General features: G+C 37.0%; 1 protein-coding gene across 2 annotated transcripts in view; it reads left to right on the top strand.

The window, feature by feature from the left end:
* PAPSS1 (3'-phosphoadenosine 5'-phosphosulfate synthase 1) overlaps positions 1–12,512 on the top strand; it is a 104,385-nt gene extending 91,873 nt beyond the window's left edge. For both annotated transcript variants that reach the window (XM_007999471.3, XM_007999473.3), the window contains exon 12: positions 11,792–12,512. In XM_007999471.3, coding sequence (XP_007997662.2) covers positions 11,792–11,930 — 139 coding nt within the window. In that variant the 3' untranslated portion in view covers positions 11,931–12,512. The remainder of the gene's footprint in view (positions 1–11,791) is intronic.
* Positions 12,513–13,518: the final 1,006 nt, after the last annotated feature.

Here is a 13,518-nt window from a genome sequence, read left to right as displayed (position 1 = left end):
AGTTGATGGTAATACGTTAGAAAGTGATTAAAATTTTGTGGAAAGGCGATAGCCTTTGATGTAGTGAGAAAAGAGTTATTAATTATGCACAGATGAGGTTGTCTTTTGTTTGATTAATGGATGTTACTTAGCGCCAGCTTTTATGTAATTAATGAATTTGTTTTGTTTTTTATTTGATTAAATACCAACGTAAGACAAGGCTTAGGAGAAAAGAAACAAACTTCATGAAGATTTCAGGCAAAACATTGTTGATAGGAATTATGACAAAAATCATCTGTTTATATTTAGAAAGTTAAGGAGGTTCAAATTAGCTGTAATAGGGACTAAAGGAAATTTAGTTTTAGGACTACAAGATTAAAGTCCAATCTTTCAGATATTGCAAATAAACTTTTAGAGGTAATTCAATTATTTATATTTTTTTCCTCTATTATAAAGTAAGTCTTTGTATTAGAGTAGATAGATACAGAATTATTCAGATTAGTGAAATAGTAAACTCAAAAAGCAGTACACACGAGTGAGAGTGCCTTGTGGAAATTTGTAAATGAATGGGTAGGTGGACATAAATGCCTGTTGTCTGGTTATTTCCACATTTTCAATACAGTATTTCTTTCGTGTTTGATGCCAGAGAATACTTTAAATCATGTACTATTAGTGTCATTTTTAAAAAACACTCTGACTGTAGGCATCCTTCGAGGCTTTTTCAGATATACTTTCCATGGGAGAGCTCATCTGTTCCTGTGGTTTCTGTGGGGGTGATTTTTAAACCTGTACATCAGTGTTTCCCAGTCATATTAGTTTTTTGTTGTATAACAAAGCACCACTGAAAATAACACCCATTTATTACCTCATGCATGTTTCTTTAGGGCAGAAGACTGGGTGTGCTTGACAGGGTTCTCTGACCAGCTTGGGTTCTTATCTGAAGGCTCTGAAAAGAATCCACTGTCAAGTTGAACCTTGATATTAGCGGAGTTCAGTTCCTTCTAGTTACAGAACTGAAGTCCTTATCTTCTTACTGGCTATTGGCTGAGGATTGCTGTCTGCTCCTAGAGGCTACTTTTGGTCTTTTTTTGTGGACCAAAAGATCTCTCAGCAGTAGATCCTCCCTCATGTTGCATCCCTGTCATGCCTCATGTCTCTCTGACTTCCCTTCTGCTACAAGACAGGAAAATTTGAGTGATTAGCTTAGGGCCACCTAGATAATTTTGCTATCTTAAGGTCAACTGATGAGTAACTTTAATTGTATATGCAAAATCTCTTTTGCCATGCGATAACATAGGATGGTAATAACACTGGGGGCAAAGGTCATTGGGGCCATGTTAGAATTCTGCCTGCCACACTAGTGAACATTTCTACTTAAATTTCTTGCTTCTTTGATTTCTTTATAAATTTATTTCTTCTTTGGCCATTCCTTAAAATGACCAAAACCAGCTTTACCTTTACCCTCATAATATCCCCAAATCCTACATTTCTTTAGTTACTTCTTATTCGCACTATATAGAACCTTCAAGTCCTTTATCCTTTTCCCTCACTCTTCATAGCCAAGTCTTATCAAGTTGACCACTGAAATGTTTCTTGTGTGAATGCTTTCCTTTCCCTTTCTTGCCACAGTCTTTGCAATACACAAGTATTTCTGTTAGAGTATTGGGAAACTGTGTTTTCTGTTAATTCATGCAATGCTTTGTTTTTATTAATTTTGATGTTTCTTCTGAATACATGTAGAGTCCGACTATAACTGCATGAATTTACCAATGAGTCTCATTCTGTATTTGTCAATTTTGCACATACTTTATTGTAGGGAGTTGCTTCATGATCATTAATAGATAAGACCTAATTTAAACTCTATCATGTTGTCTTCTAGTATGCATTTTAATTATAATTAGGTATAGTATAGCTATGTATATTTTTGAAAAGCAAATTATATATTTTACATATACTAGATCTTGTATTGAGGTCAATATATTCTATTGAAATTAGTAAAAACTTTGACTTCACTTTGCATTATTCATTTATTAACTTCTTCTGGAGCCTTTACCATTTGCAAGCCATTGCTAGGTTGTAGGCACTATAGTTGGAAACAGGCAGATATTGTCATCGCCCTTATGGAGCTTAAATTCTAGGAAAGAAGACAGATAGTAAACCACTGACCACACAATTAAGGATGGTAAGTACTTGGCGGAGGACTGTGGAAAACTCAGCACTTGTTTGAGTAAGTCTGAGGTACCGGGGATAGGTTCCTGGAGTAAGTGATGTTTGTGCTGAACTCCAGAAGATGAGTCGGCACTCCTTTGATGAAGAAGGGAATAATAGTATTCTGGACAAAAGGATCTGTGCATGTCAAGGTCTAGGTGAGAAGGATCATAGAGGGTTGAACTGAGTGAGGTAGAACAGAGTCAAAGGAGGATGATTAGATATTCGGGGCCCAGATAAGGCAGTTCTTGAAAGGTAGGAGCTGGAGTTGATAAGAATTTTTAAAAGATGGTGGTGTGACTGTGGATTGGTTATAAAAAGTTCAGGTTTCTGGTAAAGAGGTAGGTTAGATTTACAGATTGCCTTTCTGAAGAAATTAAAAATGCTGAGTTAAATAAAACATTTTCATAAAAGTATTGTGGATCTGACAAGATGATGATAAGAACTGTGAGGCCAAAACCAGTAAGTGAATGCTGAAAAGTCAGATAAGCTGAGTGTTGAAGCTGCTTTTGCCCTGTTAAACCTAGCAAACTTGAGAGTATTGATTTTCAATGCCTCGTAGTATGGATGGGGACAGAAAATGCAACTCTGGTCATGATCAAGGTGGAGAGCCCAACAGGAGACACTCCCATTCAGTTGAGACTCCCTCCTACCTTAATTAAGTGTAAGGGAGAACCTGAAGTGAACCCGATTCCTTCCCCTGTTCTAGGAGACTGTGAGCAGGACATTCTGCTTTAAGCTCGAAAGCTGGAATCTCTCCTCATATGGGCCAAAGTTACATTACCTGGGTGATCTTAAAACAAACAAAAAACCCTCAAGTCATGAAGTTAGTTTTTTGTGGTTCTTGACTAGGCAGGCCTGTAAGCATTCAGCAGAAGCAAACATAAACTCTTCTTAGAGCAGCACATCAGTGTCCTAGGTCTCGACTTCCTCCTATAAATGTTTATATATACTTAATGAACAGTTTTAGTCAAAAATGACAAAGAATTCAAGGAAACAAAGTACCATAAGCAGGAAAAAAATGGAAACTATAGTCAGCAGAAGCAGACCTGCAGAGACTTCACGTTAGAATTACCAGATATAGGTTATAAAATCACCATACTTGTAGTGTTTGTAAAACCAAGGACAAGTGTGAAAGTATCCACATGGAACATAAAAGTTATAAAAGTGACCTAGGAGTTTAGAAAAGAGAAAGAAAGACAGGGAGGTGAGTGTGTAGGCATGTATCAGTATCATATGGGTGGGTTGCAGTGGGCAGATTGAAGGAAGTGGCTTGACTTCGAAGCATCTTCAGGAGGCACAGTCAGTAGAACTTGTAATATAACTGTTATATTAAATAAAGGCTGTTTTGTTTTTTCTTATCAAATACATAAATCTACTTACCTCCCCCCTTTCAAAACAGACAAGCAATTTAGTTCAGTGTCCTCCTTTGTAACTCCACAGGTAATGGGCAGAGTTTTAATAGAAAGAACTGTAGGTATGAAAGTGTGATGGAATTAGTGAAGAGTTCGTGTTTCACACACCATTGTTATTGTGTACAATTTTAAGTTTTCTGTACAGCAAATCTTTTGATTCCAAACGTGTTCAGATGGCAAGAGTCTGCTTCTACATTTCGTAAAGCAGTTAATAAAAGATTTTGTGTATTTTGCTCTCTTTAGACTATTTTATCTAACAATAGAAGATGGCAAACTTTCTTTAATCAGTAATGAAACAGATGAAATGGAAATATGCATTATTTGTTTTATCCTTTCATTAGCCCCTCTTTTGAAACCATTCTAGAGAGGTGAGAAGCTTACATTTTCTGGAAACAAAATAGAAGTGATTTTTTTCCCTTAGTGGTTAATACTGGGAATGATAGATGATACCATTAAAGAGATGCTATTATGGTATTTTTGGTATAAAACCCAGCAATACCCATATGCTGCTTTTAATCAACCATAGTATCTGGGAGAAAGAAGGGAGGGAGAAGGGGAGATATGCATGGAGCAGCAATTGAAACAGAGCAGTACTCTTGGGCTTTGCCCCCAGTGTAGAATTCTAATGAGCTGGAATCGACTACGTTGAAGAGATTTTTTTAAATGCCAGGAAGCCAAAGTAGCTTTGAACCCAAAGCAGGACAAAGGTCATTTTCTCTCTCTCTAAAGCCCTGACCAGGTTTGACCACTCTTGTAAAGTATCAGTACCAAAGAAAAGTAAAAAGAGCAAATGAGACAGTTCCCGAAAGAGTATTTTCCCTAGTGCTTATGTAGAGCAGTCCAGGTCTCCCCATACAGGTGCCCTTGTCCTCCAGTGGAAGGAAAATAGGTCCCGGTCATTTGTGCTCACTCTGAAAAACCTCTCTTCCTAGAAAGTTTCTTCTTTGTGGCTAAGTGGGGTGCCCTGATTTCAGTGCATTCTTGGGTGAATAAGCGGTAAATGGAATAAGTGCCCCCTAAGAGGTCAACCAATTGAAAATATGTTTGAGAAAAATTATAAGAGCATTTAAAAAGAGAAAAGTAACACCTATGTCACCAATACTTTTTGTGTGGTTTGCTTTTATTCTCTTTATACATTCATCTAACGCAGTTGTGCATAGTTGAGTTTATAATATAATAGAGTTTTGTGTCCTGCTTTTTAATTTACTTTTCATGAGCATCGTTCCATGCTACTAGAAGTTCTTTGTAATCATTTTAATGGCTCTTTGTCAGTATCTGGTACCATACTATTCCGTAAGTCTCACTGGTTGTAGTTGAATAAAGAAGTTTATGAAGGCTCCCCGCTACTCTGGAAGAGGCTTCCTCATCACACACTCATGTCCTTAGGTATCACTGTGGGCAGGTAGCATCCATCTCCTTGTCCCATTTCTTCCCACTCCTCTTAAAAACACAGAGTATAGTTTTTCTGTGTCTGTACCATCAGATGCCACTGAGATGTGGACATGATGTTGCCTTAGGCTGTAGACCTGAGTTGTGTCCAGTCATTGACCTTCTTTCTTACTGTAAAGAGGTCTAGGAGGAAGTAACTATAAAGCTCTATGTCTTATATAGTGATGTTTTGTTCTGTTACCTGCTTTTCTTTTTTCCTGTGACTTTGAGATTTCTTTTTTCTTTTCTGCCCCTTTAGGGCGAGGGTGTAATTTATATTTTATAAAACTATCAACCCAAGCTTGCTTTCTTATTATACCCATTAGCAGGGTTTCTCAATCTCAGGAGTATTGGCCTTTGGGGCCAGATAATGCTTTGTTCTGGAGAGGCTGTCCTATGCATTGTGGGATGTTTGCCCTGGGGAAGGGAAGAGGATGGCAAAAATCATCTTTGTTGAGAAATTGAGTTGATTTTGCAGTACACTTTAGGACAGCCCTGGAAGTCCATTATTTGGCTGAATATTTAATAGGTGCTACACTCTAGCCTTTATTTAGAAGACTGGAGTGCGGGGACGAAAACATGACAAATGAGTGGCTTTTATTAATTAGATTTTAGATAATTCAATTTTTCATGTCTTTCAATTGGTCTTTGGTTTGAAAATGAAAATTGTTAAATTTGTCATGTATGATATCAAACAGTGCTTTTTAGTCCCTAAAAAGAAAGCTGTAAATGTTTATCTGATTTTGAAGAGAATTTTTAACCCCAGTCTTAAGAATGCTTAGTGTTTTGATGTATACTGTGTTTGATGTAACCCACTTTCAAGTTAGATTAAAAAGTTAATTAGACTCAAAATAGATTCATTTATAAGTTACCACTATTATTTTTCATCCTATCAAAGAAGAAATTCCCTTTTGCTTCTCTGAATTGCTTGTTGCCTAGTTAGCACTTTTAAAAAGCTGGTCTAATTGAATATGAACCTTGAAAAGATACACATGAAGGGCTGTCTGCTGACCCTAGCTCTTGTCCATGTGAGCAACTTGTAGTGGTGGCTGTGATGGCCATGTATGTGGAGTAAGAAACAGCAGATGGTTGTAAAGATTTAAAATCTTCAACAAGTGGCCGAGAGTCATTTCCACTTTGGAGTTAGTCAAGATGCTGGCCACATGTGGTTAGTATGCCATGAAGGGTTTCACATATTCTGCTCATTTGGGTTTTTTTTTTCCCCTCCTTGCTGTTCTAACCTCTTCTCTTTTAAGAGCTAGCATTCTGTCTGCTGTAGATTATAAGAATCTGTAACCAAGTGGTTTTGAGAAGGAAAAAAGCAAACATACTTGTATTCCTTTTTCCAGGTGCCATAGAAGATTGGTTAACTAGTATAATGAAATGGCCCAAATTAGAATTTATTTGTAGTGAAAACCTAAGGTCCCATATTTAGTAGCCTTTCCTACTACTGGCAGATTCCTGATTACTCACAGGTGAAGTTCAGAGATAATTTTAGTCCATTCCAGAAATTCTTCAGTTTTTTTTTTTAATTTAGTTATTTCTGTAAAATAATGTCCATTTGAATGAAGATGTACTTGTGAAAAATATGATTTGATTATGGTGACTCTTGAGTCAACTCCTTGAACCTACGTTCTGATAAAAAGTTAAAATCCTTATGTGACAGAGATAGAAATGTAAGTATGAGGCAGAGGAAAATGTGTTTTCCGTAGCCAGGGTGGAGTGGAACCACCACCATGTGGAAGCGGAAACTCCCCATTTCGTGTGATGAACAAATGCTTGTGGCATGCAGGGCAGATGGAGTGTGAAATAGCTTCAGGACAAGAGGTACCCAGGGACCTTGGTTTCAAATTGCAATTTCAGAAGGAATGCAAGCAGACTTCTGGATTTCAGACAGTTTGGCATTCCGGGGAAAGAAAGGACTTTAATTGGTCTGGTTTTTTTCCAAAAAGTTAGGCAGAGCCATCCAGCAAGCTGCTGTCTTCTTTTTCTTTGCCTTCAAGAACAAGCACTTTATGCAAGTGATAAGTTTTTCTTTTTTGAAACCAGAGTTTAAAATGTACATGACCGGAAAGCTCTAGCATCATAATTTTTCAAAATGAAGTTTATTTAGGGAGCTGATAAGTGAACCTCCTATGGAACTGAAACACATTCAGTCAGTATTTTGTTAAATTATTCTTGACCAAAGCAGTTTTTAATTTTACATCTGGCTAGAGCAAGCATTTTTGGATATAGTTGAAAAGCTATCTGGACCCCCTCCATAGCTACTCAACTCCCTTAACTTCCTGTCTAGGCTCTGCTTGCTAAGTCTTGTCCTGAGATGTAACCTCTCTGGCCTGGAGATAAAGTCAACTAACTGCATTGATGGATTATTTTATATATTCATTCGCACGCAGATTCTCCACACCCTCAGAAGGCAACCTGACATCTTTATTGAGAAAATTAAGACTGTCTTGCATTAACCACCACATCTTTTTCTAACACCAAATCATTTCTCTCTCTCTCCACCCTGCCCCCACCTTCTCTTTCCTCTTTTCATCACTCCTGACCCTCCTCCTTGTCAAAGCCCCTCTCCCTGTGTCTTCATCCTGGCCTGCCTTCTCCAACCTATGTTTCTCTTGTTTCTTTTCCTGGCGCTCATCCTCCTCCCCTTTCTCATTCTTGCCACTTATTTTCTCCTGCCTATATAACTTGTTAAACCTTCTCTGGTTTCCTTAAAAAAAAAAAAAAAACACACATCTTACCTCCATTGTGTATCTCTGCCATTTCACCGCTCCATCTCTTTCTTTCGTCATCTATTAAAACTCCTCTATTAAGGAAGATTTAAATTCTGATTTGTAAATTCAGTATTTTATTCCCTACTGTGGTCATCTTCCTAAGCCCTCTGTGACCTTACCATTTTTAAGTTTCCCTTCTTCCATGACTGCATATAATCATCTTGGTTCTCTTTCTACCTTTTTGACAAATGCTTTGCCTTTTGGTGAGTTTTCTTTCTTTGGAGAGCTTCTCCATTTTCTCAAACTCAGTTTTTATTTTAGTTTTGATCCACTTACAAATTGTTTCTAACTTCAGCTCTCCTGATTGTTTTTGATATCTCTTCTCTCATAGCCTTGCTTATTTTCCTAGGCTCATTTCAAATGCAGTAACTTTGTTTTTCTTCCCTTAAGTCATAGTCCTTTATGTAACATAAAGATGATAGTTTACTTTATTTTGAACTATAGTAACTAGCCCATCTGCATGGGCCCGTATATCATGGTCGACTTGACATTTCTTGCACATTGAATATGATAGAGGTGGGAGATACTCCCTACGTTTACAAACTCTGAATCAATCCATCTTGTTTTGAAGCAATATCTGTTAATCTTTCCTTTTTATCCATCATCTTTAATAATTTGGTGTAGACATGTAAAATGTGTTTTACCTAAGAAGATGAGAGTTGAAATACTGAGTTGAATGTGTATGTCTACTTCCTGGTAATGCAGAGAATAGGAAGAATAGACAGGATGACTAGGGGAGGATGTCACATATCTGAATTAAAGTAGTAGTACCTTTCTGCTTAATAGGAAGGAGATTATAAAACACTGACATTGATTTTTCTTGTGACTGATTAAATGAGTCACACTAGTTTATATTCATATTATATATGTATAGCATTCCAGAATAAAACTCTTAGACATGTTTCAAAGGGGAGTGGAACATTTGTTAAAATCCTGGTTCCTCACTGGGAAGTTGGAAAGGCCAGAATTGGAGCCAGTAGTGAAGCTAAGAGGTAGAACTAGACCAGGAACCAAGTGTCAAGTTGATTGTACGAACTGACAGCAGTGGTCAGGCAGAGGGGTAGGTCAGGTACAGGAGACGCTTGGGGACTGGTGTTAAAAACAAACACAAAAAAACAAGCCCAAGACTCATATAAACCCTATGAGCAGTTGAGTCATTGAGCACACAGATAACAAACGTCAAACAGAAGAAACCAGAAGCTTGATATACCACCTAGATCACTAAGGAAATAATAACATTTCTTTCTTGTTCTAGAGCCCATCTTAGTGAGTGGATAGCCACAAGCTCATAGCTAGACTCAGTGAAGTGTGATAAGGAAGATGGTGGAAAGCTGACTAGTGTGGAGGTGAGTGAGGTCAGAGAGGAGACAGATCTGAAGAGGATTATTGATGAGATCATTATGAAGGGCATGCTGAAACTTCTAATATGAATAGTCCAGATTTAGATAAAAGGGAATGAAGAAGTAGCCCAAACTTCAGTAACTGACATTTCTTATATTATGTATTTATGTGTTCACTTATTTATATCAGCGTTCCTATCCCATCTTAATGCATGTTAGTTTTTTGTCTTAAGACCCTCTGCCACCCACTTCTAGGACCCATTCTTAATTTGTTACATTTGAATAAAACATTAATGTCTTTCAAAAAACAAAGGAGTGGCACAAATTGACTACAGTATTCAGTAAAGCTAAATTCCTCTTTTTGCCACAGTATAAAGATTAGTCACTGAGGGCTATGAATGGTGCTATATTGAACCAATACATTTTCCTATACATGTACCTATTTATCCTTTCATATTTCACCAAATATTTACTGAGCTCCTACTTAGATAATAAACCACCTTATCACTGGTTAGTTAATATTTATTGAATATGAATATATTTGATGTTCTTAGCATTCAAATATATTTTTTACTGCTAATGTCTGTCATTTACAGGTGTGTTAATAGCCATTATAATTGTTGTGGGGCCAGAATGATCACTTTGGATAGAGATTTTTAAAATAAGTTTTTACTCATTATAAAATTGTTGATAATAATTGATATTTTTGTTTGATTTTGATAATATTAATAATTGATAAAATGATCATTGTAGAAAACTGCAGAAAACATGAACAAAATAAAAAGCCCTTGTAAGACCACTTCCCAGAGATAACCACTGTTAACATTTGGGCATATTTCTTTTTTTTAAACCCCAACAATGAGTACATAGGGTATATTTCTTTATGTGCTCATTCATTGTCTCTCTCTCTCTCTCTCTCTCTCTCTCTCTGTATTTTCTCAAAATAGCAGTGATACTGTCTGAGTTCAGGCTGCTATAAAAAAATACCATAACCTGGAAGGCTTAGATGACAAACGTTTATTTCTCACAGTTCTAGAGGTTGGGAAGTCCAAGATCAAGGTGCCAGCAGATGCAGTGTCTGGTGAGGACCCTTTTTCCTGGTTGTGGATGGCTGCCTTCTTGCTGTGTCCTCACGTAGAGGAAAGAGCAAGAATCTCCTGTCTCTTTCTTTTCTTATAAGGAGATTAATCCCATCATGGGGGGCCCACCCTTTTGGCCTCTTAATTCTAATTACTTCCCTAAGGTTCCACCTATGAGTTCATAGCAATGTTTGTATATAGTTTTGTGTCCTGGTTATTTTATTTATCATTAATCACATCATGAGCATCTTATCCCATCCTTACTTTAATGACTATGTAATATTCTACTCAGGACTATACTGTAACTTATTTAGGATCTTTTGGCCTTTAGGTTATTTATAGTATTTTGCTATTGTAAAATGACTTTCACATAGCTGTCTTAGGCATAATATTTGTCTGCCTCTAATTTTTTCCTTTTAGGTTTGTAGAAGTGTGATTATTAGTTAAAACATACTTGGCATACCTCCAGAAGCCAGGGCCGCTTGGTAGTTTATGATTGCACTGGGTTCTCAGGTTAAGTCTATAAATAATGAAGAGAGGAAGGAACATAGAACTGCCAACTAGAAGTAAACAGGCTCATGATCTGGTGACCTGAGCAATTCTGAATGCTTGCTGAGTCATAGTTGGCCATCTAGGTTGATTCCCATGTTTGAAAGAGGAGGATGAATTTAAGGTAAGCAATATATGCCATACCTATATGTGCTCTGTGCTTAGTGATTTGAGGGCTTTTGTGTGTTTTTGTATGTGTGAAGATGAGAAACACTATCAACGCTACCTCTGTTGTGTCTTGTCAATTAAATAGTATTGATTATTGCTATTTACTTGCTGTTCCAGAAAAAAAAAAATTCAATTTTACTCTTAATATTTCAGCATTAATTTAGCCTTTCAGGTTGTAACTTCCTTAAAAGTGTTCAATATGTGCTAGCTAAATTAGATTTAGTGTTTTCTTGAAAAAAACAAGAAATCTAATTCTAGATGAGTGACTGCCAGGAGCTGGGGAGGAGAGGGCAGAGGGGCGAGGCAGGTATGACTATAAAAGGGCAACCCGTGGGATGGGCGTGGTTTTGGAAGTGTTCTGTAACTTCACTGTGGCAGCTACATGAACCTACACATGTGATAAAGTAATATAGTATTAAGTGTATAAGAGAAATGAGTACAAGTAAAATTAGGAAAGTCTGAGTAAGATTGGTAGGTTGTTTCCACACTGATACCCTGGCTGTGCTATGCTGTAATTTTGCAAGATGTTACCTTTGGGAGGAAACTGGATGAAGGGTACAGTGGTGACTGGCTATATTATTTCTCACAATTTCGTGTGACTCTACAATGGTCTTAATAAAAATTTCCATGCTGTTTTTTTTTTTTTCTGGTTCTAAAAATTGGTAATATTCAATAGTGTGGTGTTTTTTGTTCAGTGACAAATTTGAAATCAGATTTATATACACAAGTACTATGTTCAGTATTTTTTTTCATTAAGCTTATCTAATATGAACAGAAGGAACAAATGCTTTTTAAAAATCTAAGTTTCTAAAATTATGAAATAATTTTCTTTTATTCCTCTCCTTTAGCCATGAAGACTTTGAATTTATTTCAGGAACACGAATGCGCAAACTTGCTCGAGAAGGTCAGAAACCACCTGAAGGTTTCATGGCTCCCAAGGCTTGGACTGTGCTGATGGAATACTACAAATCCTTGGAGAAAGCTTAGGCTGTTAACCCAGTCACTACACCTTTCACACGTTACTAGTAACAAGAGGGGACCACATAGTCTCTGTTGGCATTTCTCTGTGGTGTCTGTCTGGACATGCTTCCTAAAAACAGACCGTTTTCCTTAACTTGCATCAGTTTTGGTCTGCCTTGTGAGTTCTGTTTTGAACAAGTGTAACACACTGATGTCTTTAATGTATCTTTTCCACTGATTATAGTTATATTCTTAAAATACAATTTTAAAATTTTGTCGTTTTATATTATATTTATGCTTCCGTCTCATGATTTTTTCAAGCTGTTGTATTAGTTGTAACCAGTAGTACACACATTGAATCTTGCTTTTTTTCCCCTTGAAAAAAGAAAAAATTACCAAACAATAAACTTGGCTAGACCTTGTTTTGAGGATTTTATAAGACATCTGTAGCAATTAGATTTTTTTTTCTACATTGAAAATAGAAACTGCCTCCTTTCTTCTTTCCAGTCAGCTATTGATCTTTTCAGCTGTTATAATCTAAAGTATTCTTATGATCTGTGTAAGCTCTGAATGAACTTTACTCAATAAAATTAATTTTTTGGCTTCTTACTTATGTGATACATTTTATATTGCTTTGTTTCCACATACCCTTTCCTCCTTATGAAAAAGTTTCTGATGGAAGAGGGAAAATGCAGGCATCTTTTATTACTGGAATCCAATACTTAGTTTCGAATACTGTATTACGGTGAAATTTTTGACAGCAGGAGCCTATGTTCCATTATTTAAGTGGGAAAATAATGAGGCAGTCTTAGTCCATCCAAGAAAATGTTTCTTTGAATATTTCTCTAATATTCTTAAAACACCTGTATAACAGTTTCCAAGGATTTGGAACATAGATGGGTACATACTGCTTTAGTTAGGAAAAACTATGCTGTAGAAACACATCTCTAAATTTGTGCCATTTGATCATACAGGTTGACATTCTGTTCACCTTAGTCATTCAGGGTGAAATTCTCCCACCTTATGTTCCTATGTCAAAAAGAGGTTTTAGAGGGAAAGAGCATAAAAATTACACACCAACTCTTCAGTGTTTTGAATCAGAAGTGGCACACATCACCTGCTAGTTCATCGGGCAAAACAGTTCACACGGCCCCACTCACATGTAAGGAGGATTAGGAAATGTAGACTTCTGTGAAGAAGGAAGACAAGTAGACTGGGAACATTGGTGACCATGAGTTGTGAATAAGTACCAAAGTTGCCGTTCTGTTCTCTATATTTGGAATTGGGGAGTAGGGATACGTTTCTTGTATTAGTCCATTTTTACACTGCTGATTAAAGACATACCTGAGACTGGGAAGGAAAAAAGGTTTGATTGGGCTTACAGTTCCACATGACTGGGGAAGCCTCAGAATCATGGTGGGAGGTGAAAGGCACTTCTTACATGGTTGGCAGCGAGAGAAAATGGGGAAGACGCAAAAGTGGAAACCCCTGATAAAACCATCAGATCTCGTGAGACTTATTCACTACCATGAGAATAGTATGGGGGAACCGCCCCCGTGATTTAAGTTATCTCCCAGCAGGTCCCTCCCACAACACGTGGGAATTATGGGAGTAC

Source organism: Chlorocebus sabaeus, chromosome 7, assembly GCF_047675955.1.
Source record: "Chlorocebus sabaeus isolate Y175 chromosome 7, mChlSab1.0.hap1, whole genome shotgun sequence".
Taxonomy (NCBI): Eukaryota; Metazoa; Chordata; class Mammalia; order Primates; family Cercopithecidae; genus Chlorocebus; species Chlorocebus sabaeus.
The sequence above is the reverse complement of the archived record's forward strand: the minus strand, read 5'-3'. Positions and strand labels throughout refer to the sequence as shown.